At 46.6% G+C, this 25,531-nt stretch overlaps 1 protein-coding gene across 4 annotated transcripts in view; it reads right to left on the reverse strand.

Moving 5' to 3' along the window:
• Positions 1-1,136: 1,136 nt before the first annotated feature.
• TTC31 (tetratricopeptide repeat domain 31) overlaps positions 1,137-25,531 on the reverse strand; it is a 131,852-nt gene continuing 107,457 nt past the window's right edge. For 2 of the 4 annotated variants that reach the window (XM_086964355.1, XM_086964354.1), the window contains exons 15-18: positions 25,092-25,166; positions 13,210-13,312; positions 10,290-10,387; positions 1,137-2,041 (exon numbers count right to left, since the gene is read on the reverse strand). In XM_086964355.1, coding sequence (XP_086820481.1) covers positions 1,924-2,041; positions 10,290-10,387; positions 13,210-13,312; positions 25,092-25,166 — 394 coding nt within the window. In that variant the 3' untranslated portion in view covers positions 1,137-1,923. Of the gene's footprint in view, positions 2,042-10,285; positions 10,388-13,209; positions 13,313-25,091; positions 25,167-25,531 lie in introns of all 4 variants that reach the window. The other 2 variants (XM_086964358.1, XM_086964356.1) reach the window with 1 other exon arrangement.

The following is a 25,531-nucleotide window of genomic DNA, read 5'->3' on the forward strand; positions in this document are numbered from 1 at the left end:
CACATGGCCTCTGAAACCCAACTCCTTCCCCCTTCACTGCCTTCACATGAGGCAACCTGGTGCCTGGCACCCAGTGACAGCGGTTGATGGATTGGCTTTTAGCTCCACCTATCTTTTCTCCTTAGAGGGAAGATCCTCGCTCTGGGAGGAAAGGTCATTAATCTAACCTACCATGGCCAGACCCCAGCCAGAGACTCAGAGAAATATGACATTTCTGGACGACCCAAAAGCAGTACAAATATGACTTTGGAGTTAGCAGAATACTCATTTTCACATCTGCTACACTGTACATTAGTGCGTGTCTGGAATCTGTAGGCTTTGTGGAAGTAATTTTAGCCATGGGCCTCACATCCCCATAGGAAAATAATGAAGTAAAACACAGTAAGACACACTGACTTTCCCTGGCATGTTCCTTTCCCGTGTATAAAGCCTATTCCATGTCACCACGCAATTCTGCATAAGCCAGCCATGCCATTCACTCTGTAGCTGCTCCTGGACTGTGCATGCTAGGAATCTTACCTGCGCAGCCCCTACACGTGTGCACACGCATGTACACCTGTGTCTGCATGTAACCAGCACGGTGCCCCATACTCCAGCTGCTGCGCAGCGGCCTAGTCAAGCCAGGGGGACACCAGTAGAATCTCCATGCCGTCTGCTTCATTATGAGTTCACTGTGGGTGAGTCCCAGATTAGGAGGCTCCCCCACAGTAAAAGCTCAACAATTAAGTGCTCAAAAAGCAAAAAATCCGGGCGGCCCATAGTATCAGAACCACCTTCTAACAGACGTGATGCGCTGTATGTAGGGAGGGGTCTTGGAATGCATGGTTGGGGACTACCCATGTGTGCTATGACATCACAGGCTTCAGATCTATACTGGGAGTCCGCTGGGGCTGGAGTCGAAGCCTCTTAGCCACTCACCTCTTTCTATGACTAAACATCTGTCTTTCAACTTTGAACATCCCCTCATACAGGCAGTTCACTGCCGGTAGAGACCATGTACACATTACTCAATGCAGTTCTCTTTTTGGTGCTAGACGAGGATTCTTGTGCATTACAGATGTAAATGTCACGGATCTGGGCAAAGCCTTTACATAGACACAGACTCATTTAAAGGTAAAAACGCTCACATGGAAATGTTGTAAATTAAGAAAAGTTTATTATCGAAATTTCTGTAATATAAATCAACATATTTATTGAAAATGTTTTCCTTCTGTCATAGATAACACAAGGCATTTTATTGGGAGGAACAAAATTATTTTCAAATGATAAAAAGAGTACACACAGAATTCCTGGCACGCTGCACAAACAGAAAAGTAGAGGGCAGGGCCAGAATGGGAGACAACTGCATGGTGGAGACTTCAGAATATATATAGGTTCTGTTGAGGCACCCTCAAAGGATCAGAGCTACAATGTGGGTCGTTGCAAACATCAACGGAGAGCCTGGTGAGACAAACCACCTCTCAACAGACACTAGTGTTGAGTCTACATATCTTACTTAACATACATGAAATTTGTCGCTCTATCCGATTACTCCAAACTGCTTTTCTTGATGTAACTCCCTCCCATGCATTTCTCCCTCCTTATCTTCCTAATAGCCTCAGACAGGAACGCACAAAAATCATTTGACAGATTGGAGTGCTACAGGAAACAACCAGCTTTTTGATTCCAGAATAAAAGCGGTTTTGCCTACATGAATCAAATATATCTGAACTGCAATAATTAGTTTTTTAAAAATGAATGAGGGATTTTTAAGCTATATGTCAACACAAACAAAACAGAAATCATTCAGCTGTAAACTCAGTCAAAACCTCCTTTTGATTAACCAATGAACGAACTGTGCCTGAGAGCGCCCCGATCTGGCGACACCCGCTCCAAGCCGCTTTTCCTGCTCTCTACTCTAGCGAGAAGTGAGTAGTACAGGGGCTACTTGGCATCAACACCTCTGTTCTGGGGCACGTGGCGGAAGTGGCAATTCTCTCCATTGGTGCAGCCAGTGTTGCGCCAAAAGTGACACTCCATCTCTGAAGGGAGTTTACACACTCTAGGGAGAGAAAACAGGCACATTTAGAAAAGGTAGGTCACATTTAGAAAAGGTAGGTCACATTTAGAAAAGGTAGGTCACATTTAGAAAAAGTAGGTCACATTTAGAAAAGGTAGGTCACATTTAGATAAGGTAGGTCACATTTAGATAAGGTAGGTCACATTTAGATAAGGTAGGTCACATTTAGATAAGGTAGGTCACATTTAGATAAGGTAGGTCAAAAACGACATGACTACATTTTAATGGATTTTTCTAATAAATCATGGCCAAACCGGCTTACAAACGTACAGAGGAGATTGTAATAAAATAAACACAACCCATAAACAAATGCAACACCGCAACTTGCTGTCAGTCCCATACATCCCCCCCAGCACACCGTGTAGCCCCAGAAGATCCCACAATCAAATTAAGCATTAGACACATCCCAGTCTCTCTTGTTGTGGTGCCATAGTTGTGTATTTTGGCGTCCAGCTGGGAATCGAGAGAGCTAACAGGAGCTAGGACTATACCCCTATAACCGTCCCATCTCTGCCACATATTTGGCTGGTTTTGGGGGCTGCCACTGGCCTGAAACAACACTACTTCAAGGCCCATAATATGGTCCATCCCCCTCTTCCAGGTCCCAATTGATGGAGGAGTGTACACTTTCCACATTTTAGCTACATCTCTTTTCGCCAACGTAAGCCCTAGCAACATCAACTGCCTTTTATACCAATTCCCTGCTCTGCCCTCTGCGCTATGGAGGATAATTAACTTGGGGACAAAAAGGAACTTCCCAGGAAAGGCCTCCCTGAAGCAAGATCTCACCCCGCCAAAAAGAAGTTGATGCTACACAGTTTCACATTGTATGGAGGAATGTACCCTCACCCGCCCACAGCGGAGGCACACAGGGGAATCAATCACACCATTGAACCAGAGGTGGCGCTGTGTAAATGAGGCTCTGTGTAGGTATTTTAGTTGTATCAAGCAGAGATGGCCTGGTATCGCCGCCGCATGGGGAGTTTCCAGAGCCTCCATCCTGTCATCATCTAGGTTGTCAATGTCCACCTTCCAGCCGGCCTTAATGCTGGCAGTGTGTTGGAACGGTTTGTGTGCGGGGACTGATATATTTTCGTGATCTTTTGGGTACCCAAGGCTCCCATCAAGAGTTTGCCCTCAATGGGCTAAACTCTGGCAGCTCCTGGAGGTCCCTGAGATAAGGGGACAAGGCGTGCTGAAACTCCATATATTCATAGAATTGGCCACGGTGCATCCAATAGTCACTTTGCATCTCTCAAATAGATTTTAACACCATACCTCACATAACACCTCTTAGAGTGGATATTCCTATGGTATCCCATTTCTGGAAGCAACCCAAAAGGGCCACTTTAATCCAGATAGTGCTCAGCCACAAGAGAGTCCATTATGTCAGTTTCCCCCACCACCCCATCCACCGGAGGGAGCGTCTCCAGGTATCTAAAACCGCCTGGGTTGACAAAGGAAGAAGCCCCACCCTCCTCCTCCTATAGAGTTAGTCAAGCAGGTAGGCATCACCCATCTCCCCGACTCATACGCTGGGTCCTCCTGGGGGTCATACCACCAGTTGTTTATAATCAGTAGACGGGATGCAGCATAATACGAACACACATCTACGGCTGCAATACGTGCTGCCCCTCCCCCCCAGAAGAACCCGCTCTGGACGCATGACCATTCTAAACCATGACGTGGGAATAGCAGATGGGTAGTTCTGAAACTGGTGTAGTAATCGGGGTAGGGAAACCATTTTAAAAATTGCCGATCTACCTAAGAAGGACAGCAGCAACAAGGACCATGCCTTTTTCTTCTCTTTGATGCATGACAGCACCAAGGCTAAATTATGGCCGGTCTGGAGAAACCTACTCTCAATATCCGAACCCTCCCCCCAACCCCTCGTTCCCGGTGGCCAGCATCAACCCAGACGCCCACTCCAAATCGCCAGCTCCAACTCCAACAGGAAACATCACAGACTTTGCAGCGTTTATTTAGGTCTTACCAAAGATCTGCATGATCTGCAAAATGCGGGGTCCTGAGGCCACCAGGTCTGAGGAAGAATAGGACATCGTCCGTACAAAGCTCTCTATGTGGCGGACAGATTGTCTATAGCAAGTGCATATACAAATGAAATCTGGAGCCCAGGTTCACTTGCTTAAGGACAAACAGGTACTCCCACTTGGCTGAATTGAAAGCTTTATCTACATCCACTAGTAGTACCGTCACTGGTCCACAATAAGTCTCCCAGAGCCAAGGCATTGTACACGCACCTAATATTCTGACATGTGGCTCGCTGAATGCAAAAAGAACAATTAATGGACAGAAGGCAGAACAATGTCATACATTCACCCCAGTACAGCGATCTGGCCATAAATCCATTGTTTTTTTAGTCACCATGACCTTCCAGTTTGAACCCAGCCATATGCAAATCAGTCTTGACCCTGCGCCCAATGGAAACAGTCAAGCCCAAACTGCCAGGCCAGGTACTCCCTGGAATGGAAAAAAGCATCCTAGGACCGGGTTCGGGGTTTTAACCCTCAACAGCCAGGATAGCTTGACTCCAGTGGCCCAGTGAGTCCAGAACCCACGATTGGGCATACCCGTCCCACTCGGGGTGACAAATGCAAAAAGAACAATTGATGGAGAGAATGCAGAACAATGTCATACATTCTCCCCAGTACAGAGATCTTGGCATAAATCCATCGTTTTTTGCTCACCGTGCCATTCCAGTATGAACCCAGCCATATGCAAATCAGTCTTGACCCTGTTCCCCATGGGAACAGTCCAGCCCGAACTGCCTGTAGCTCGCTGAGGCATTCTGCCCGCTTAGTTTGGATGAACTTCATTTAGCAAGTGTTTAATTAGTCTGGTGGCCAAGGTCTTAGCCATGAGTTTCATCTCCAAGCTTAGAAGAGAGATTGGGCGGTACGAGGAGTGTTCCTCAGGTGGGCGGCTCAGCTGAAGGAGGTCTATAAACACGGCATGCCTCAAGGCTTGTGGGAGCAGCAACTCCTCCAGCGCAGAGTGGATCACCCCCAAGAGATGTTTCGATAATTGGGGCATATAAGTCTAAAAGAAATTTGCTAGGTAATCCTTAAGGTCCCAGGGCCTCACAGGCAGCTCCGCTAGACCCGAAGAGGGATCCTCCTCAGGAATTGCTGCCTCCATCTGGGCAGGGTTTGTCGGGACTGTGGAGGCAGGGCCTCGATAAATTATATGATTTGATTACATTCACCTCCTTCCACCAAGTGTACACCGCCCCAAAATAAGCAGCGAATTCTGGGCCACCTCAGAGGTACCAGCAACCTACCCTGAGCATCACAGATCACCGGCACTGGAGAGACATCACAAGCGGCTTGACATAACCTATGTAACAAGGTACTAGATTTGTCGCCCCATTGATATATGCAGCTTTGTGCAGCCTGCCAGGCCGGTCTGGAGTCGTCTAGTAGTAACTGATGGACTGCTGCGGAGCTCGGCCTGTTGGCGCCACGCCCCACCACATTCTTCCCGGTGGCCACGCTCATCCAGCATCAGCATCAGCATCTGTCTCAATGTCTCCTAGAGTACTGGCTCTACGCCTACGCTCTCCAGTGCAAAAGCAAATATCTACACCTCAGAGCGTTGGCTTGAATGCCTCCCACAATATTGTTGCAGAGGCAGCTGTAGCGGCATTGAGGGTAAAGTATTCCTCAATGGGCTGGTGCAGGAGCGCTTTGTAGGAAGGGTTCTGCAAATGCCATGGCGACATGCGCCAGCAAACGGCAGGACATCCCGGTCCCACGTGAAAGCCTCAGGGCCACAGGAGAGTGATCGGAAAACCCTCTGGTCAATATGTCTACATCTGACACCCTATAGAGGAAGCAGCTGGGGACCAAAAGGTAGGCCAGTTTTGAGAAGAAGCCATGAACAGCCAAATAATACATATGCCCCATGCCTCCTGGATGATATGCCCTCTAGGCATCCGCCCCACCCAACACAGATACCAGGGAGCCCCTCTCAGACCCCCTCGGCCCCTCTTGGATCCCCTCATTTCTTTCCCGGGTGAGCCACCTTCCTATTACTGAAAGACTGCTAGGTCGTTCCCCCCCCCCCCCCAAGACCTATCACCTGATCAACGAAAAGCTGTCCCAGTGGTGGAGGAGGCATACTTACTGCATAGTGTGAGAGGCTCCCCATATAGTGTGCCGGTCTCCAAGGGATAACCAATTGTCTATCCAGGTTTTGGTAGGCTCGAAGGGGCTCCTACTATGTATCAGGACGCCTGTACCCTGCGATACCCTCACAAAACCAGAGTGGTATAGCTGTGTATAGCCATACCTGGCTAGGCAAGGGACCTTGGAACCCAGAAGATGCATCTCTTTTAGGAGGAGTTTGTCATCCTTCATTCGCTTAGCATCTTTCAGAGCCACGTCTCATTTTATCACGTCAAGGACCCCTCGCACATTCCACATAATGACGTGGATTTCTCCTAAGGGACCCATAGAGCCACTGTCATACATCAGCAGCTAGAGTAAGGGGGTGTGAGCTTCTGTATATGGACCGAGGAAGTGTGCGCGCTTGGTCTGTACACTGCAAGTTAAAACAGTTAAATAAACCCCTTCGCTTCCCTGTACTTCCGTGAGAAGTATCTGCCATGAAAGAGGCACCCCCCAGGACACCAATGGTGGCCGGCAAGGGACCATCACCAATGGATCTCCATATCCTTTCCCCAACTAAGAACTGCGCTAGGGAAAGTTAAACCATTATCTCTAGGGGTGCAGTTGAACATGCAGGTCACACCCTACTAATGCAAAGAAAATGTCTACCACTCGAGTGGCTCCCGTGGAACTCGAAAAGTCCATTTGCTGAAAACACAAGTCACGCAGATTTCCCCCATGTGGCAACTTAAGGTGCATCATCGACGTGGTCCACCAGGAGGAGTGGGATCAATTGCGGTGCTTTATGGTAGACATGGCTGGATGGGTCCGTCAATGCCATGAAAGGAATCGGAGTCCACGTGGGGCGGAGTGTGTGGCTTCAGTGTCACCGATTCATCTGTCCGGGCATTTCTTCCTCTGGAGAGTCAAAGAACAGTCTGTGAGCTGAAGCCAACTCAAGCATGCAGGGTACAGGATCATTTATTGGATTTCAAAGTCCTACAGGTGTGGTTTTGCTCCAGTGACGGACTGACACTGTTGTGCCACTTATGTATAGTATAGTATAGTATAGTTGTGATTGGTAGAGAATTCTGTCAAATTTACCAATCACGTCCACGTAGTTAAGAATCCTGGCGATCACCGGTCCCGGTCTCGCCCCAAGTGCTCCAGTGCTCTGTCAGCTCTTTCCACCACAAAGCACGCCGAGAGAGATTCTGCAAGAATCGCTGATCTGAGCCATTCAGTCAAGAACTTGTCCATGAAAGAACCCTCACACCCTCCAGGAAGCCCTCCCAAAAAACACAGCTGATTATTGCGATGCGCCGGTCTTTAGCATTCTCCATGCACGCTGCCAGCTCCTTTGTCACGACTTTCAAGGTGTTGACTTTTCACCGTACCGTTGTGACCGAATCCTCGACACCGGATATGCTGGTCTCAGTTGCAGTGATTTGCCCTACCGCTCTCCAGAGATCTTGACGGAGCAGGTTAACATCCGAGTCTTAGCATCCAACATATCCCGGACTGCTTAATGGCCACCAGCAGTGCTGCATTGTCTGGTGGCCCGCTCATGTCCGGTGCCGTAGTGCATATTTGTCCATGGTACTTTGTTTGGCTGTCTTAGAGGGTAGATGGTTTTTGGTCATAGTGAAGAGCAGGCACAGCTCCTCTCCCCCCTCCCCCCCCCCCCGCCCCCACACCTCCATCCCCATCCAACTGTAAATTCAAGTGGCAGCACAAGCAGTCAGCAATGGGAAGCCTTGCGCTAAAAACCACCACGGGCTGGGAGGGGGACTGCTTGTAGTGTGGATAAGCGCTGGGTGTGCTTTTCTCTGCCTCTGCCTGTACCCGGTTGCAAGCCGCACAAGGGCTTAGCCTGACCAATTTCGCAACGAGGGCACCAGCCTTCAGTGTGGCACCCTAATGGAGATTGTCTCTACTCCAACATCGCGGAGCAGTCAGCACCCAGACAGAATCTAACCACAGGGTGAATGCCACACAATATTCCTTATTTTAATGCATTGTTTCCTCAGGCTCGAGCTACACTCTACAGGATCTACTAGCCAGCTCAGGATAGGGAGTTGTAGATGGCCGGCCCAGACCCTTACAACCTCATGCAGTCACTGCAGAGCGGGAGGCCTATTTCATATTGTAGCAACTTGTACAATGTGGCCCTGTATGCCGAGGCAGGAGACCGGAGCGGCTCAGCCGAACGCGACAGGAGCAGGTCACCGGAAAGCGACAGGAGCGGGTCACCGGAAAGCGACAGAAGTATCTCAAGGTGCTGCGGCCAGGTTCCTCTCAACGCCAGTCAAGACAAGACCATGGCGGCACTTCTGGACTGTGCATGCTTGTGCGCCCTGGTTGCTCTTGACCTGGTGCTCACTGTTAGCTGCTCTGGCACTCAAAGGTGCAGTGGAGCACAGAGATACAAACACAGGTGCTAGGCCTGTCGCACAGCACTAGAGGAGGGCTCAAGTATAGTCAGGAAATCATCTTAATTTTTCACAATTTGGTGCTGTGGCCAGGCACAGCTTTGGTCTAGTCAGGTCTCTACAAATGGGGCTGCAGTTGGGAGTTTGGCACCAAGGCAATCCATTCTCTCTGGCTCCGAAGGTCACCTGAACGTCCCAGCACAGAGAGTCCCAATGTCAGCTGTGGTACTGAAGAGGGTGGTGTTCTTGCAGTGAGTGGGACTGCTAAGGGGCTGCCAGTGGTGCATGAGGATGCCCAGAGAGGGCAAAGACCGACCTCCCTAGCAGATAGAGAGAGAAGAGTTACCACCTCCAGGCCATGGTTTCCGTCTCGCACGGAACATCATTTGTCACTGTATGCAGGCCCTCAGAAACTGCCAGGAAGTTGGACTTGGGGTGGGGTGACCAGGCACTTAAATGTTTTTATTATTATTTATGGCTGGGGAGAGGGAAGGAGTAGTGTATATGCCTTAGAGGTAGGGTAGTGTCTGTGGAATTGGAGGCTGTGAAGGGGCTGTTGCAGGGGCCGGTTTTAGGTCTCAGTGCTAGGAAAAGGTCCACTTTTAGGGTTCAGGACTGGGCAGGGGGCGGTTTTGGGGCTCAGGGCTAGGGGAGGGTTGGAGGAAGGGAAGAGCTGGGTTTTTGAGGGCAGAGGGGCGTTGCGGCCTGAATGGGTTTTTGGGCTTGGGTTGGGGAAGGGGCAGTTTTTAGAGCTCTGGGTGCTTGTGGTGGAGGTGGGTGTTAGGGCTGGGGAAGGTATGATAGAAGTGGAGTAGGTAGGCTTGGTGTGATTGAGGGTTGGGCAGAATAGGGTACCTGGTGTTTCAGTTTGTTAGGGCTGAGGGTAAGCTGGAACTCAAAAGCGTCTTGTATCGCTCCAGAGAAAAATGAGTGCAAGGCTCAATAGTCACCGGCTACAACACTGGTAAGACTGCACTGCTTCCTTTACAAGACACTAATAAGTTAAATTGTGAAAGCCAAAAAGCAAGGGCTTTACTCGCCTTACTGAGGCAGAGCAAAGTCAACACTATCTTACATTTCTATGGAATCAAACAAAGTAGAGACATATTAAGGAGGTTCTAAAGGGGATATTTAGAATGATACTGAAGGACACCTTCTGAAAGGCCTCCCTTCCATTCCTTCATTCTCATCCTCAATGAGGATCAAGCATGTAAATCAATCTTTAAAACCACGCCTTCTAGGACTTACCCCAGCAGACGAGTGTGCTGCAACATCACCACAAGAAGAGAGAAGAAAGCTGGATGGTCCAGAGAGTTACCCAGTAACAAGACCATCTAAGGCTTCATTTACTGCAGGAGGCGACAAAGTGCCATAAGAGCACGCTTATAAGTACCCCTCTCTCAATTCTTTTCTATCCCAACTTCCAGTATACCTATTTGGGAAGGACTAGAGAGGATGGAGTCCCAACTATGCTTGCATGCTTACTTTGGCTCCTGACTTCCACTGGCTGCGGCCACGCTAGTGGTAGCAAGCAGGGTGTCACTGTGCCGTAAGAGCATAAGTATCCACCCCTCTCTCTCTCAATTCTTCACTACACCAGTTTCCAGTATCACTATTTGGGAGCACTGGCGAGGACGGGGTCCTTAGAAACTATGCGTGCATACCTACTTTGGCGCTGGTCTTCCGCTGGTCGCTGCAAGTGTAGGGGTGGCATGATCAGGATGGCGCAGCTGCAATATAAACTTGGTTCCTTCTACCTCAGCCCCCTGCAGGAAAACCAAAACAATGAAGTGAGAAGCAAGCGTTTAACATTTAAAAAGACATAACAGGAATGTAAGTTACAACAAAAAGTATAAAATATATTGTGGAAGGTTCACAACATGCATATAAACAAGTATTTATTTGAAAAAATTGAAAATGACTATGTGACAAAAGTGCAGAGAAAATTACAATGTAACCACAGGCGAGAGAATATGGGTGAATGGCAATGCATGTCCAGATAACATATTCAATCACTGACCCAACAGGTCACCCCAAACTGAAATCAGTCACCAGCAGATGTTCTACAACTTGTACATCTGTCCACAATAGTCCATGAAGATATATTTCAGTGCCCTTGTCAGCATGCGGATATGTTGGCTTGAGACTCGTTTAAAACACTCATAAGCCTCTCATCAACACCACCACAACTGTGTGGGATAATAACGTGGTGAAAAGGCCTAAATGCTCTTTAGGCAAATCCTTGTGCCAAAGGTGAAGGGGAAAGCTGGGTGATATGCTAGATTACCAAAGGACTAATCCATTAAACCCTACAAGAGGAGGTGAAATGTTTAATACCAAGTCACCAGTGGCACACTGTGCTGGGAGCAATGGCTAACTTATGCCTGGACTCTACAAATAGTCTTCTTACAGGGTTTCCTAAGCAGCCTTTAGTAACATGAGGTTAAAAATGCTGGAGTACTTCTAACAATCACCACATCTAGACAGGAACAAATTTCAGAGCCTCACCAGCGTATTACCTGGCTGAAGGTTGTAGACTGAATACGATATCAAACATTGTGTATTACAGTAAAAATACAAAAAAAACAGCAGGCTGTCAGGGCCAATTGCTTGCAAAATCCCCAAAATGAAAAATACCGTACCTGGTCACTTGTGTGTCTCAGTACCAAAAGTCAGTATTTGCTGCTTTCTTTATTTCCTCTCATCTACCCTTTTTTGAAATCTAAGTAATAATACTTCCTAACAATACCATGAATCAAAAAAACAACACCTAAAAATCATAACCCCCAAAAATCATCCCAAGCAACAAGGTCACTCACTCCACCTGTAAGGAACTCTTGGGTGTGACCTGTGTCATTGAGAGGCAGTCCTATCCACTAGTGTCCACAGTTCACGCTTGGGTGGGACCTGCGTCAATGAGAGGCAGTTCTACCCTCCAGTGTCCACAGTTCACTCTTGGGTGTGACATGTGTCATTGAGAGGCAGTCCTATCCTCCAGTGTCCACAGTTCACTCTCGGGTGTGACCTGTGCCAGTAAGAGACCGTCCTATCCATTAGTGTCTACAGTTCACTCTTGGGCGTGAACTGTGCCAGAGAGAGGCAGTCCTATCCTCCAGTGTCCACAGTTCACTCTTGGGTGTGACCTGTGTCAGTGAGAGGCAGTCCTATCCTCCAGTGTCCACAGTTCACTCTTGGGTGTGACCTGTGTCAGTCAGTCAATCAATCAATCAATCATCGCATTTATATAGCGCACTACTCACCCAGAGGGTCTCAAGGCGCTGGGGGAGGGGGGTCCGCTACTGCTAGAACAGCCAGGTCTTGAGTTGCTTCCTGAAGGCGAGGTGGTCCTGGGTCAGGCGGAGGTGGGTGGGGAGGGAGTTCCATGTCTTGACGGCGAGGTAGGAGAAGGACCGGCTCTTCGGATGCGGGGGACGGCGGCGAGGGCGTGGCTGGTCGATCGAAGCTGGCGTTTGGGAGCGTAGAAGTTGAGGCGGCTGTTGAGGTATCCTGGGCCTTGGCTGGTTAGGGCTTTGTGTGCGTGGGTGAGGAGACGGAAGGTGATTCTCTTGTTGACCGGGAGCCAGTGCAGGTCTCTCAGGTGTCCGGAGATGTGGCTGCGGCGGGGGATGTGCAGGATGAGTCGTGCTGAGGCGTTCTGGATCCACTGGAGTCTCTTCTGGAGTTTGGCGGTGGTTCCGGCGTAGAGGGAGTTGCCGTAGTCCAGACGGCTGGTGACGAGGGCATGGGTGACCGTCTTCCTGGTCTCGGTGGGGATCCACCGGAAGATCTTACGTAGCATGCGCAGGATGTTGAAGCACGATGAGGAGACGGCGTTGACTTGTCAGTGAGAGACAGTCCTATGCTCAAGTGTCCACAGGTCACTCTTGGGCGTGACCTGTGTAAGTGAGAGACTGTCCTATCCACTAGTGTCCATAGCTCAGTTAAGAGCCCAACAATTCTTTTGATCGAGTCCATAGCAAGAAAGTGGGGCCAGTTCACACTCAGCAGAACATTACAAGTGCTAAGGTGGTTTGGGATCCTAGACCAAAACGGTTGGTTTAGGGTTCACAATTGTAAGTAATGGTACTAACAGGTGTGATAAACTTGCCACTCCCACAATTTACCCCAGGCGTGTGAGCACCTCAGTCGAGACAAAATATTAAAATGGAAAATGTCCAGAAAATACAGGGACATGGAGTTAAGGTGCTGTTGCATCCAGTTTTCTCTGAGAATTTAATAACTTTGGAGTGGGAGGAGGTGAGGGGGAGGGAAGATGCAATTGATTCTCTAAAGTAAAGGAAACTACGGCAGAGGAAGCCCTAGTCCAGGAGATGGTGGTCATAGGGAGGGAAACAATGAGACCATGAAAATGAAAACCCATAATATTTGGGCAAAAGCGCAGATGTCTGTCAGAAAGAGAGATGCTGTCAACGTAACAGAAAATGAGAAGCAGAGAAAAACATCAAGGTAAAGAAAATAAGAAACTTGAACATAAAAATGGCAAAAACTATAAAATAAAATAGAAAATGCACAAATCAGCATAAGAAAACCGATGCAGGGAAAATCAGCAGTCCAAAAAAAGTCTCACCTGCAGGGCTGAAAAGGCCGCTTCTGCTGCCTCTTTGCTTGGGAAGTTTACAAAGGCACAAGTTCTGTCGTAGAGAATCCGAACAGAGTGAATCGCGCCAAACCTACAGACAAGCAGCAGAAGAAAAAATTACTTTGTCTCTGAATTCTCCACCTCTCCTTAGAACTCTTCTTCATTTTTGAAAAAAACATTTAGTTGCAGCTGTCTTACACAAGAGACAATTTATTTGCATAAAACAAGAGTTTTGCAGCTTGGAGCTCTTCTATATCAATGTGCTGTACATTATTCTGCCCTCCAGTGATTGGGTTCATAAAGAGCCACGTTCCTGGTTTTTCCTTGTGGGTGTCAATCAGGGTCATGTGACCCCAAAATGACATCAAGCACAAGCCCACAATGCCCCATATTCCCATTGAAACCTCACTCCTTTGAAACCAACCTCCCTTCACCGGGGAGGAAGGTGGTCTGCATGGGATTCTAAAAGCGTGCCTAGCTGCGAATTAAGGAAAATGCTACTTACCATTAAGCATCTGTTCTTGGCATGTAGAACTGTAGATTCGTATACTTGTGCATAGAACGCCATCTGGTGTTGGGCTTAGATGTTTGCACTTTGTTTTTGTCTTGGAAGAAGTCTTTGTAGTCACAAGGTATGAGACTCCTGCTTAGGACGATAGTGCGCATGGGCATCGACTCCATCTCCAGATTGTTGTGACGTGGAGGGTTAGGATGGAGTTAGTAGGAAATAGAAAAGGATGTCCTTGTTTAATGTATCCAAGTAAGATTGTACTGGAACAGATAGAGGTATCTGGGGAGGTGGGTGGGCGTATACAAATCTACAGCTCTACATGCCAAGAACAGATGCATACTGGTAAGAAGCATTTTCCGTTCTAGTCATGAGCTGTAGATCATATTCTTGTGCATAGACTATACAGCAGTTACCTCCTTAGCGGTGGCTACCTGTATCTGTTGCAGTGATTTGAAAAAGTGTTCTTAATACAGCCTGGCCCACACTACCTTGTTGTTTTGCTTGCACGTCTAACACAATAGTATTTTGTGAACATGTGTGGTGTAGACCAAGTTGCTGCTTTTCAGATGTCATCTAGGGGAATGTTCCCTAAGAAAGCCATAGTTGCCCCTAGTTTACGTGTGGACTGAGCACTAGGGGGAATGGATAAGGTGTGTTTGGCTGCAGCGACAGCGGAGGATGCTTTTTTTCCCACCAAGTCCGGAACGCCCTCCCTCTCCACCTCCGAACAGCACCCACACTGATGGACTTCAGGAAGAGACTCGAGACCTGGCTCTTTGACTAGTCCAGCAACTCAGTGCCAGGATACCCTCACAGGAGATCAGCTGCGCTCTACAAGTACGGATTGATCGATTGCTTAATGGGTTGTGCTAGAACCAAGAAGTTAAGACTTCACCTAGGTGCTAGAAAGGAGCGTAGTAGTCAAATTATTTGACCTCTTCAAAGAATATTTTAAATTACTGGAGTGGCAAAATAAATTCTTTTTGGAAGCTTCTCTTGCCTATGCAACTTTATCGGACAGAAACAACAGCATAAACACACAAACCTTTGAGGCTAAAAAGTGGATTGAGAGCTTAATAACTGTTGCATCATCCGTAAAGTGGCCTGAGAGACCTTCCTTTGTGCATCACTTGACAAATCCTATCCACTTTGCCACAAGGTCTTCTTGCCTCCCTGATAATGTTCAGGGATCTTTGCAGTTTTCTTAAGTGACCGAATATTTAGTCCTCAGAACCAGGTTGATCGCTTCAGGCTGGCATACTTTTTCCCTTTGCAATGTTAACAGTTCCGGGAATAGGGGTATTTTGTATTAATTGGTTTCTATGCAATCACCGTTAGTTCTTCTGTGGATTCGACATACAAGGTACTTGCAACTATCAACAGCAGTGTCATGTTTGCATATCCGTAGTTGTTGATTACCGGTGGAATTTGGTGGAAAAGCATATGCAAAGTTCTGTGACCAATTCATTGGCAGCCCATTTCCCTGCGACTAGTGCTGTGGAAATCTGGATGCAGCATTTTGGAATGTTGCATTTGCAAGTGATCCAAAGAGATCTAGGTCTGGTGTTTCGCAGGTATGGAACCTGATTTAACGAACCTTTATTCCAGTTCCCATTGGTGTCCGATTCCTGCTCATCTGCTTGCACATTTTGTTCTCATGATAAATATATTGCCACTACCAGGGTGTTTCATTGTGTTGAAAACATTCTGATGCCTTGTGCCAACTGTGATAGTACATATGTCTCTGGGCCACTTTTGGGGTTTGCACATAGTTCTGTTATTCGGTTTGTATTTGTGCCCGGTTTCCCTTTATTTGTGCGTGAAAGGCACAGTTTTCAGTTCCAATACATTTGAGTTTGGCTGCCTCCTCCTACACCCACGGTCCTGATTTTTAGAGTCATTGAGCAGCACCCCACCAAGTGTTCTACGTTCTTGTAATGGTTGGGATTGAACTCCACATCTTTATTCAGGTTTACTATCATTCGCCATTTTAATGTTTTCCTCAATTTGCCTGTAACAACCATTTGATCATTGCAATCCACCAACACCCGAGACCACTAATTTCAAGAGCCCCTGATGTATCAGTCTCATAGGAAACCTGGCCAAGAGGGTGAATGGAACAAAAATACCCCACCATTCCTAACACGTTCCTCACTGCCCTCTCAATCAGAAAATGTGATGTCTGGTAAAGGAGACCTTGCTCCTTCAGTGCATATAACCTCTCCTTGGCCATTCCCAAATCCAGCTCTGCTCCCATGTAGCTTTTCTGTTGGGCCAGGCTGACTGGTGATTGCTCCCAGCTGATGGATAATCCCTGGATGAACAGTGTTTTATCACTTGATTTTTTCTTTTCTGGCACCATATGAACACATTTGCATTCTCCAATCAGTTGTCTAGGAAGGGAGAGCTATGCGTGCTCCGGCACCTTCAGTACACTACAACGACTGCAACACATGCAGTCAACACTCCGCGATCACTTTGTTCCAAACTGTAACTCTTTGCACCAGTAGTGAACTTGCCCCATTACACACCCGAGGTGCTTTCTGTGACTCGTTGATGGGGATGTATAAGCGGAAGTCCTTTTAATGAATGCCCACTATGCATCCTCCCTTACAACCATTGTAAGTATTTTTTCAAGTACTATTATTTTGAATTTGTTTTTTTACAAATTTAGAAATCTCAGATACATGAACAATCTTAAGATTAGGTCTTTTGTTTGGTATTAGGAAGTAAACTGAGTAAATCCCTTTCTTGTACTTGTCTAACTACTTTTACTGCTCCCTTATTTGAGAGATACTCAACAACTTTGCAGAAGTCAGAGGTGCTCTTGTTTGTTCCAGTCTCCCTTTGGTGGGAATTTAACAGGTGTTTTTAGAGTTACATACACCCTGTTTAGTATCTTTCTCAGTTCACTCTTACTCCTTTACTCCTTATTCCATTCCTCTAAGAACCTCCCCACCTCAGCAGCTGTTGGCTGCGGAGGCTGGAATACATAGTAGTGTCTGATACCCTCTGGGGCGACTAGTGTGCTATACCCCTCAATATAACTTTACATACAATCCATTCATATTTGGCTTAAGCCTCTTCGGCACTGGGTCTTTCTTTAGCCCTGGCTCAAAGGAATATCTTCGCTTTCTGCATGGAAGCGCCTGAACTGTTACCACTATTGAAAAGCTAAATGTTCTGTCGGTCGTCTGTTATGTGATGTTTTTCTAAATGATCCTCTGGCTTGTAGAGCCGCAAGGCTCTTGCCATCTCAACGTCCATTTTTAGGTCTCGCCTGATCCAGCGCATGCGCTGTATGCGAGACATTTAGTAAGTGGGTATTGAAAGTGCTACCAAAGCTTTTACTGGCCTAAAGCTTGCGGTTACGCATGCAGCCTTCGGTCTTTCCTCCTTCACGGGTCATTAAGTGCATCCGATCACTTTCGCGGCCAATACTTGTTTTTTGAGATGCTAATAATATATGTATGCCATTTTAGGTTTACATCCGAACACTCAACCAAATTTTGTTTTAATGTATTGACCACACACTGGGCTGCTGTATGGCGCCCCAGTTATAAAACAAAAGCGCAGAACGAAATCAATAAATAAGTACATCCTTGTATTTTCATTTTTGTTGAGTTGGTCTGCTGATGCGCATCATTAATCGGTGTTTACCGTGCTGTGCTGTTCCATTAGATGCGCATAGATTAGTAGCACGAAGAAGGCAGACTGCAGCGCAACGTCAGGTCCGATCTTGAGATGCAGGCTGGCTTCTATATGTTATGTTAACGGTATTTGTTGTGCGCACAGCTGCTCCAGCGAAGGAGCGTCCTGGCGCCGTAACAAGGTAGGACATAGCATAACAAAGGCCAAGACAGAAAAGGAGAGCTAAAAAGGATGACTAAAACAGAAATGTTTTAATAGCTTTCCGAAAAAGCATAAGATCCTCCAGCAGGCGAATTTCAACCGGGAGGGAGTTCCAGATGGTTGCAGCTTTGACACAGAAAGAGCTCTATTTCCCATATCACTCTGATGGGAACATTAGCACATATGGCTGAACTTGGCAGTGTGAACGTCTTTCCTGTCAAATATGTTCAGTGTTAATAAATAATATCCTGGTAGCATTTGTCCCCTGTTATGTACGTTTGAGGGATGCCATTGCACAAGGAGGCCGTTTGCAATTAGTTACATAATCTTAACAATTATTTTAGCTGATCTTGTACCTTTGATATTCTTGAATGCTCGTGGACGTTGGATTCCCGAAAAAAGCCCTATATGACTTAGGGCACAGCAGTGCTTCTAGAGTTAACCTCTGTTTCCCCAGAATTCACGTAAATTAAACAATTAAATTGTCCTTCTCATATTTCACGTCTGCTTTTCTAACAGTGGGGCGAAGGAGTACGCTGGATCGACACGAGCTCAGGGCGCATTCGATTCCATCAAGCGGAACTACAGCCTCTGGGACTGGCCAGCCCCTCCTCCACCGGCCCCCAGAAACTAGGCATCGAGCCTCCAGCCTCGCTCTACGCCTCCCCTGTTATTTATTGATTGGCACTGGAACGGCTTGACGTCCAGAATATTTATTTTGCTTGTTCTTTGTTTTGAGACCTCGATGGTTAAATCAATGAAAATATCCGAATTTGGGGCTGAGCTGCATCCTCCGGCCCCTCAAGACGTCTCTCAGACCCTCCTTGTTTGCACATTTGGGATGCCTTCAATCCCCGCCTCGGGTGCCTCTGCCCGCTCTCTTGAAATGCAACCGGCTTCTTTTCGTCTCAGCTTTTTTCTAATAAGTAATCCTTCCTTTTATCTGCCTCTTCTTCTAGCAGACCCCTCATCCCATGCCAGACCTCACTCAAACAGCCTGCTTTCCTTACCCATCGCTTCCGCCTACTCTGTGTCTTTTGTAAATCCTAATTGTAATGTTTCCACTCAATTTTCATCCTTCTATCCATCTCCTGTTCCTCCTCTCTGCATGTTTGATTGTTCTCCATTGAACCCCTGCCAACCTACCTCTCCCTTCTCTAAGATGTGTGGGCCTCCATAGGTTACAGAGGACTCACTGGCCAGAATAGGCAAAACACAGCACACTTGCCCACAGATATTACCTCCAAGAGAATGAGCTAAAATAATGGTTCCCAGTACATACTTTGTAAAAGAAAAACACTTAAAACAAGGATTGGCATAGCCAATAGGCCTCGCCTTTGGGACCTTATAAGTATTTAGCCATGCAACACTTGATGTTGTTGCACTAAGGATATTATGCTGCATTACTAAATACTTATAAGGTCCCAAAAGAGAGACCTATTGGCTATGCCAATGCTTGTTATTTGTAGCAATTTATATGCCAAGCCCCCAGAATAAGCAGTATGGAGTTTTTAACCATAGCCTGTACTTAGGATTTGAATATAGAGATTCTAAGCTAGGTGTGTCTTCTCCTGTCCCTACTCTTCATTTGAAAGTCCCAGGTCTTAATGAGAAGTTCTTTGCCTAAACCAGGAGTTCCCAACCTGGGGTGCCTGCATCCCCAGAGGGTGGGAGACTGCATTTCAAGGGGTGCGACGAAAAGAGAAAGTTATGCACTGTATGCATAATAGGAATCTGGCTAGACTCTTCTAGGGGGTGCAATCCTTAATCAAACACTTCCTAAGGGTGTGGGGCAAAGAAAAGGTTGGGATCTCCTGGCCTAAGTCATGGCGTAGTGTGCCCAGAAATGTTTTTCCTGCACTTCCAAAGTTCTGGATACGAAAGATTTGCCCGTCTTGCAACCTTAACACCCAAGTTGTTTATAAAAGTATCGAATACAGACTGTGCAGGGATCCTTTTGTGGTCACACCTCACCGGGAGGAATGGAAAGCACAGCATTTAGATTGAGGGAAATGAACCACTGAAGAGAACCTGGGAATACAGATGGCCCCTGGTTAAGCATTCTTCAATCCCCTGTGGCTGAAGCCAAGTTTCAAAAGAAGGTGCCTCCCTTAGGTCTGCAACGCTGTTCTTTCAGCATCCTTTTGTTGTGGTAATCTAATTCCATTCACCAACATTTATTTCCAATGCAGTCTTACAGTTACAGTGGTTCTAACTCCTATCTTACAGAACACTAATAAATATTGGCAATGCCCATTCAGTTCTCACCCCGATCTCTTGCGATGCCAGAGGGATCCATCCCAAGGTAAATTCTCACTTTTATGTATAATATCTGTTCCGTTCCACCAGTATGCAGACAACAGTCAGGAGTACTTCAAAATAGATTACTCTGAATCTATCATACTGTCATATAGATATATATAGCCTGTATGCGGTGTTAAGTTAGCATGAGCTTTTTAGGAGTTTAAACGCCATTTTACCCCTCTGCTGCTTTTGCACACGACACATAGTTGTTGCTTTAGCTTTGAGCCTAGTAGAATGTTTTTGATTCATACGAGAATAATATGTTACACTGATATCAGCCTTGCTTGGCGAGCTGTGTCTGTACAGTGAGTGCTGAAACCTTCAAGATATCTCAACACAGTAGTTGTTATGAGCACTGATCTTCGCACGTCCCCAGACATAACATACATGCAGCTGCAGCCAAGTTCTGGCTTTAGGCGCGTTTTATATTGCCTTGCACAAGAGCATACAAACACACTTGATGGTGCTTTGCATGCAGAAGAGCTGGTGGAAGATGAATTGATCCCTAACCACTAGGATCTTGAGGTATGGGGCCGCTCTGCTAAAACCCAAAGAGACCTTCTTAGATATAATATACTATACTAGCTAGGAAGGGTGAGAATTAGGTTTTGTTGAACCCTATTCATTTTAGCATAATACCATGCTTTCACCATTTGTGTTCTATGGACTAGTGACTATGCTGAATACTTTGTTTCTTATAATATGTTTGCTTGTATTAGAAGATGCTGCGTTTGAGAACACTGCATTAGTGAATAAACATTTCAAATTTGCACGTGTCTTCTTTTACTCCTTGTTCTGGATTGAAATGAGTGTATAACGAAAGAGTGTTCATGTGTTCTACGTTACCTGAGGTGTACTAAGTTCATGTTCTAGTTTGTCTAAGCATTGGGAGTTTATGATGACCAATGAGACACTGATTGCTAGTCTGGTAGGGGACTTTTGGGTACTAAGGTGAGTTTTTGCACACCCTAATTCACTGAGGTTCCAAGCCTCTATGCACAGTTCTGTCAGAGCACAGAATCCCTGCGTCAAAACAGTTAAAATTGATCTCAAATGTAATGTGATAAATACTGAATTTTTACTTCTCAAAGCCTTCAACCCTATCCCACCACAGACCTCTAGCTATAATCCCTAAAATTGGAAGAAATCACACCACAGCTGGCTACCTTTGCTAAATCTATGGGATAATTTCTCAACTTTAATTTCAATCTTTAAATCCATACCCAAGCCAAGGCAACGTATGCCACATTTCACCTTCAATAACTTAAGAAGCTGAAATACTTTCTCTTCTTCCAGGATCTGAAGTCAGTATTTTGCGCTCTGATAATGTTGTCTGGATTATGGTTCCTCCAGTCAAACCAGCCTGCCAGAAAATGTATTCCTGCATTTTTCTGTACTTCTACTTTGTTAGCATGCAATTCAGACTTATATTGCTCATAAGCACTTAATTGTGACCAATGGTGTCTCTTGCAAATTGCAATGTTCTTCTTTGTACATATTTACGGCTGTGATACTGTTTAGATGCGAAGAGTACTGGCGGGCCATTGTACATCTCCCCGCTCACTTATGCATCCTGAATCATTCCTGGCCTGTGCCCCTTATGTTGACACATTTGATTGCCACTGCACACTAATTTTTGACATCTCAAATTACTAAATATTCTTTACTTAGTTACATCTACCAGTATTTTATCTACTTTTCAACAGCAATGCTTTGAAATTCTCAAACACTGAACTGTAACAACTTTAGTGCATGATTAAACACCACATACACCAGAAAGCATCTGTAAATCACTGAAACACTGTACTGCTGATGCTATTTGCTTTGTTATGTTTCCAGAGAACACTAAGTTGATTAATAGATGGTCTTCTCACAACTTACTTATGCACAGCACTCTCAAACTCTGCAGGGTGGAGTTTGCCCTCACTTATGCACTGCGCTCTGAAACTCTGCAGGGTGGAGTTCATTCTATGCTACATAAAACAATGAACTTGTGAACAATTAATTTCTTCACCCTGAGTAGGTAACTGAAAGGATCCCATTCTTATATGGAGATATTTGGTGTTATCAACTATCTGTGAACAGTACAAATGCAGTACTGGATAAAAAAGAAGCACTAACCAAAACTGTTGAAAAGTAACTGATCAAACCAATGAGAGTTTAAGAGGAATTACTCTTCACCTATCTGGAAGGACAGAAGGGGGGGGGAGGGGGGGAGGCTCCCTTGTAGTGGAGAACATACTGCGCTCTTGTAGAAGCCATCTTTCTTGTATGATACCAAATGCTGTAAGCTTATAGGCCCTGCTAAGTTGACATAAAAAGCTGTGCACAAATGCTTGGACTTTTCCATTTGCTTCAGAGACACAGCTTTTGTAACCCAAGGTTTGATCAAGAATAATACATGACAGGGACGATGCTCACACAGACCCAGACATTTTAGAATAGCCCATTTTGCAATATGTCTGGTCCTTTCTATTATGTTGCACTTATTAACCGGAAAAGCACCAGGCTTGTATCACAGTGGAAAGTCCCAGAAGCTGCCCACTTGGGTCACGTGGTCAGCAACAGTATGGTGTTGACCTTACATGGTATACAATTGTTTAGACCCTCAAGTCAAGTCAAGTCAAAAGATTTATATAGCGCGCTACATACCCAGAGGGTCTCAAGGCGCTTGTAGAAGGGTGGGGAGTTACTTGTCGAATATCCACGTTTTGAGTTGCTTTCTGAATGCTAGGTGGTTCTGAGTAAGGCGAAGGTGAGTGGGAAGTGAGTTCCAAGTTTTAGCTGCTAGGTAGGAGAAGGATCTACCTCCCATGGTGGTTTTGTTGATGCGAGGTACAGTGGCAAGGGCTTGGTTGGAGGATCGTAGCTGGCGGGAGGGGGTGTAGAAGGATAGTCGTGTGTTGAGGCATTCGGGTCCGATTTCGTAGAGTGCATTGTGTGCGTGGGTTAGGAGCCGGAAAGTGATCCTCTTATTGACGGGGAGCCAGTGGAGGTTTTTCAGGTGATCAGAGATGTGTTCTTTACGCGGGATGTCTAATATGAGCCTGGCTGAGGCGTTCTGGATGCGTTGTAGTTTTTTCTGGAGTTTTGCGGTGGTGCCGGCGTAGAGGGTGTTTCCATAGTCCAGTCGGCTCGTGACCAGAGCGTGGGTGACTGTTTTTCTAGTTTCGGTAGGGATCCAGCGAAATGTTTTTTTGAGCATGCGAAGAATGTTGAAGCAAGATGAAGAGACGGCGTTGACTTGTCTGATCATCGAGAGTGAGGAATCCAGGATGACGCCCAGGTTCCGTGCGTGGTCCGTCGGGATGGGTGCTTTTCCAAGGGCCTCTGGCCACCAAGAGTCGTCCCAGGCGGAGGGGGAGGTACCTAAGATGAGGACTTCTGTTTTGTCTGAGTTCAGTTTCAGACGGCTGTGCTTCATCCATTCGGCTACTTCTTTCATTCCTTCGTGTAGGTTGGTTTTGGCCGTGTTAGGGTCTCTGGTGAGTGATAGGATCAGTTGAGTGTCATCGGCGTAGGAGATTATGTTGAGGTTATGTTAGCGTGCGATGGCCGCGAGGGGGCTTATGTAAACGTTGAAGAGGGTGGGACTGAGTGAGGACCCTTGAGGTACGCCGCAGATGACTTCAGTGGCCTCTGACTTGAATGGTGGAAGGCGGACTCTCTGGGTTCTTCCGGAGAGGAAGGAGGTGATCCATTCCAGTGCTTTTCCTTGGATTCCGATGTTTGAGGCGCTGTAGAAGGGTGCTATGGCAGACAGTGTCGAAGGCTGCGGAGAGGTCGAGGAGGATGAGGGCGACTGTCTCCATTGTCCAGTAGAGTTCGAATGTCGTCTGTTGCTGCGATGAGGGCGGTTTCGGTGCTGTGCTTGGCTCGGAAGCCGGACTGTGAGGAGTCGAGGGATTTGTTGGTTTCGAGGAATGCGGCGAGCTGGTTGTTGACGGCTTTCTCGATGACTTTGGCCGGGAATGGAAGGAGTGAGATAGGGCGATAGTTTTTGAGTTCGGTGGGGTCAGCTGTGGGTTTCTTCAGGAGGGCGCTGAGTTCGGCATGTTTCCAGCTTTCCGGGAAGGTTGCGGAGTTGAGGGAGCAGTTGATGACGTCTCGGAGGTGCGGTGCAATAATGGAGTCTGCTTTGTTAAAGATGTGGTGAGGGCAAGGGTCTGTGGGGGATCCTGAGTGGATAGAGTTCATCAGACGGATGGTGTCCTCAGTGGAGATTGGCTTCCAGTCATTGAGGATGTTCAGGGGGGGGGTGGGGGGTCCTGCAGGGGATTTGGTGGGTTGGTCTCCGGGTTGGTTGTCGAAGCTGTTGTGGATGTCTGCAATTTTGTTGTGGAAGAATGAGGCTAGGGAGTCGCAGAGGGCTTGAGAGGGGGTGATGTCGTTGGAGTTGGCTGAAGGGTTGGTAAATTCCTTGACGATGTTGAATAATTCCTTGCTGTTGTGGGCGTTGTTATCTAGACGGTCCTTGAAGGCTGCTTTCTTGGCATTTCGGATCAGTTGGTGGTGTATGCGGGTGGCGTTTTAGAGCGTCCTTGGTGCTGGTGGTTGAGTCTTTTTTCCAGGCCTTCGAGAGAGCGACAAAGTTTCTTGGATTTCTTAAGATCATCGTTGAACCAGGAGGCCTTCTTGCTGCCTAGTTTGATTTGTCGTTTTTTCAGTGGTGCTAGGATGTCGGCGCTGTTGGATAACCATTGGGTGAGGTTGGTGGCTGCTTGGTGTGGGTTTGAGGAGTGGGCGGGGGGCTTTTGAAGAAGCGATGAGGAGATCTGGTCGATGGTGATTTTGTTCCAGTTTCTTTGCAGAGTGGGTTGGGGGTGGTTGTTGGATGTGGGCTTGTATTTGTGCTATGTATGTGATGCCACATCTTTTGTGGTTTTGGCCTATAAAAGCTGTCACCAATGTCACATCTTTGGGCATTCAGTACTTATTGTCTGCCTCCGTGCTGAGCGTACGCATTATTGGTTGTTCCCAATAAATCTTGCTAACAGTTGTGCTGAGAGACACTTGTGTTATTTGTATTATTCCTTACTATTTCTATTTCAGCTTCTACACTCAGTTGTTGCTAGAGAGGGGGAGACAGTCAACAGCCAACCAGCCAGGCAACAACCAGTGCACAAAAGACATACAATCGATATGCCACATTCACTCACAAACCAAAACAGCGAGAGCATTTAAGTGGTATCAAAGGCCTTACCGCTGGAAATGAGACAGGATGATTTCCCCTGTAATCCTAGGGGTGACATTACCAACCCAGATGGGGTACAGCTGGCTGCAAAGATTTAAAAAGACATCTGAGACCAAAAACAGGACATTAAATTTACTTTTTTTCAACTTGAGTTCAAACAGGGCTAATGCAATGAGTAAGAAGCGCACACTGAGCAGGTGTTATCAGATGCTGCTACAAAACAAGAAGCACTCAATCCATAATACAAGCACAAGATGAAGACGGTGAGAGGTGGAGGTACCAACTATGGACCAGACCTTAGGAATGAGAGTGACTGAACATTAAGCGGTTATTTAAAGTACACAATACGTGGCCAAGTTAGCCTCACTTAAGTACAAGAAACATATCCATTTCTTACAAGATTCTGTACACTACTCCCACAGAGAGAGAAAGTAGGAAGATCCCATTTG

This window comes from Lissotriton vulgaris, chromosome 3_2, assembly GCF_964263255.1.
Source record: "Lissotriton vulgaris chromosome 3_2, aLisVul1.2, whole genome shotgun sequence".
In the NCBI taxonomy this organism is placed as follows: domain Eukaryota; kingdom Metazoa; phylum Chordata; class Amphibia; order Caudata; family Salamandridae; genus Lissotriton; species Lissotriton vulgaris.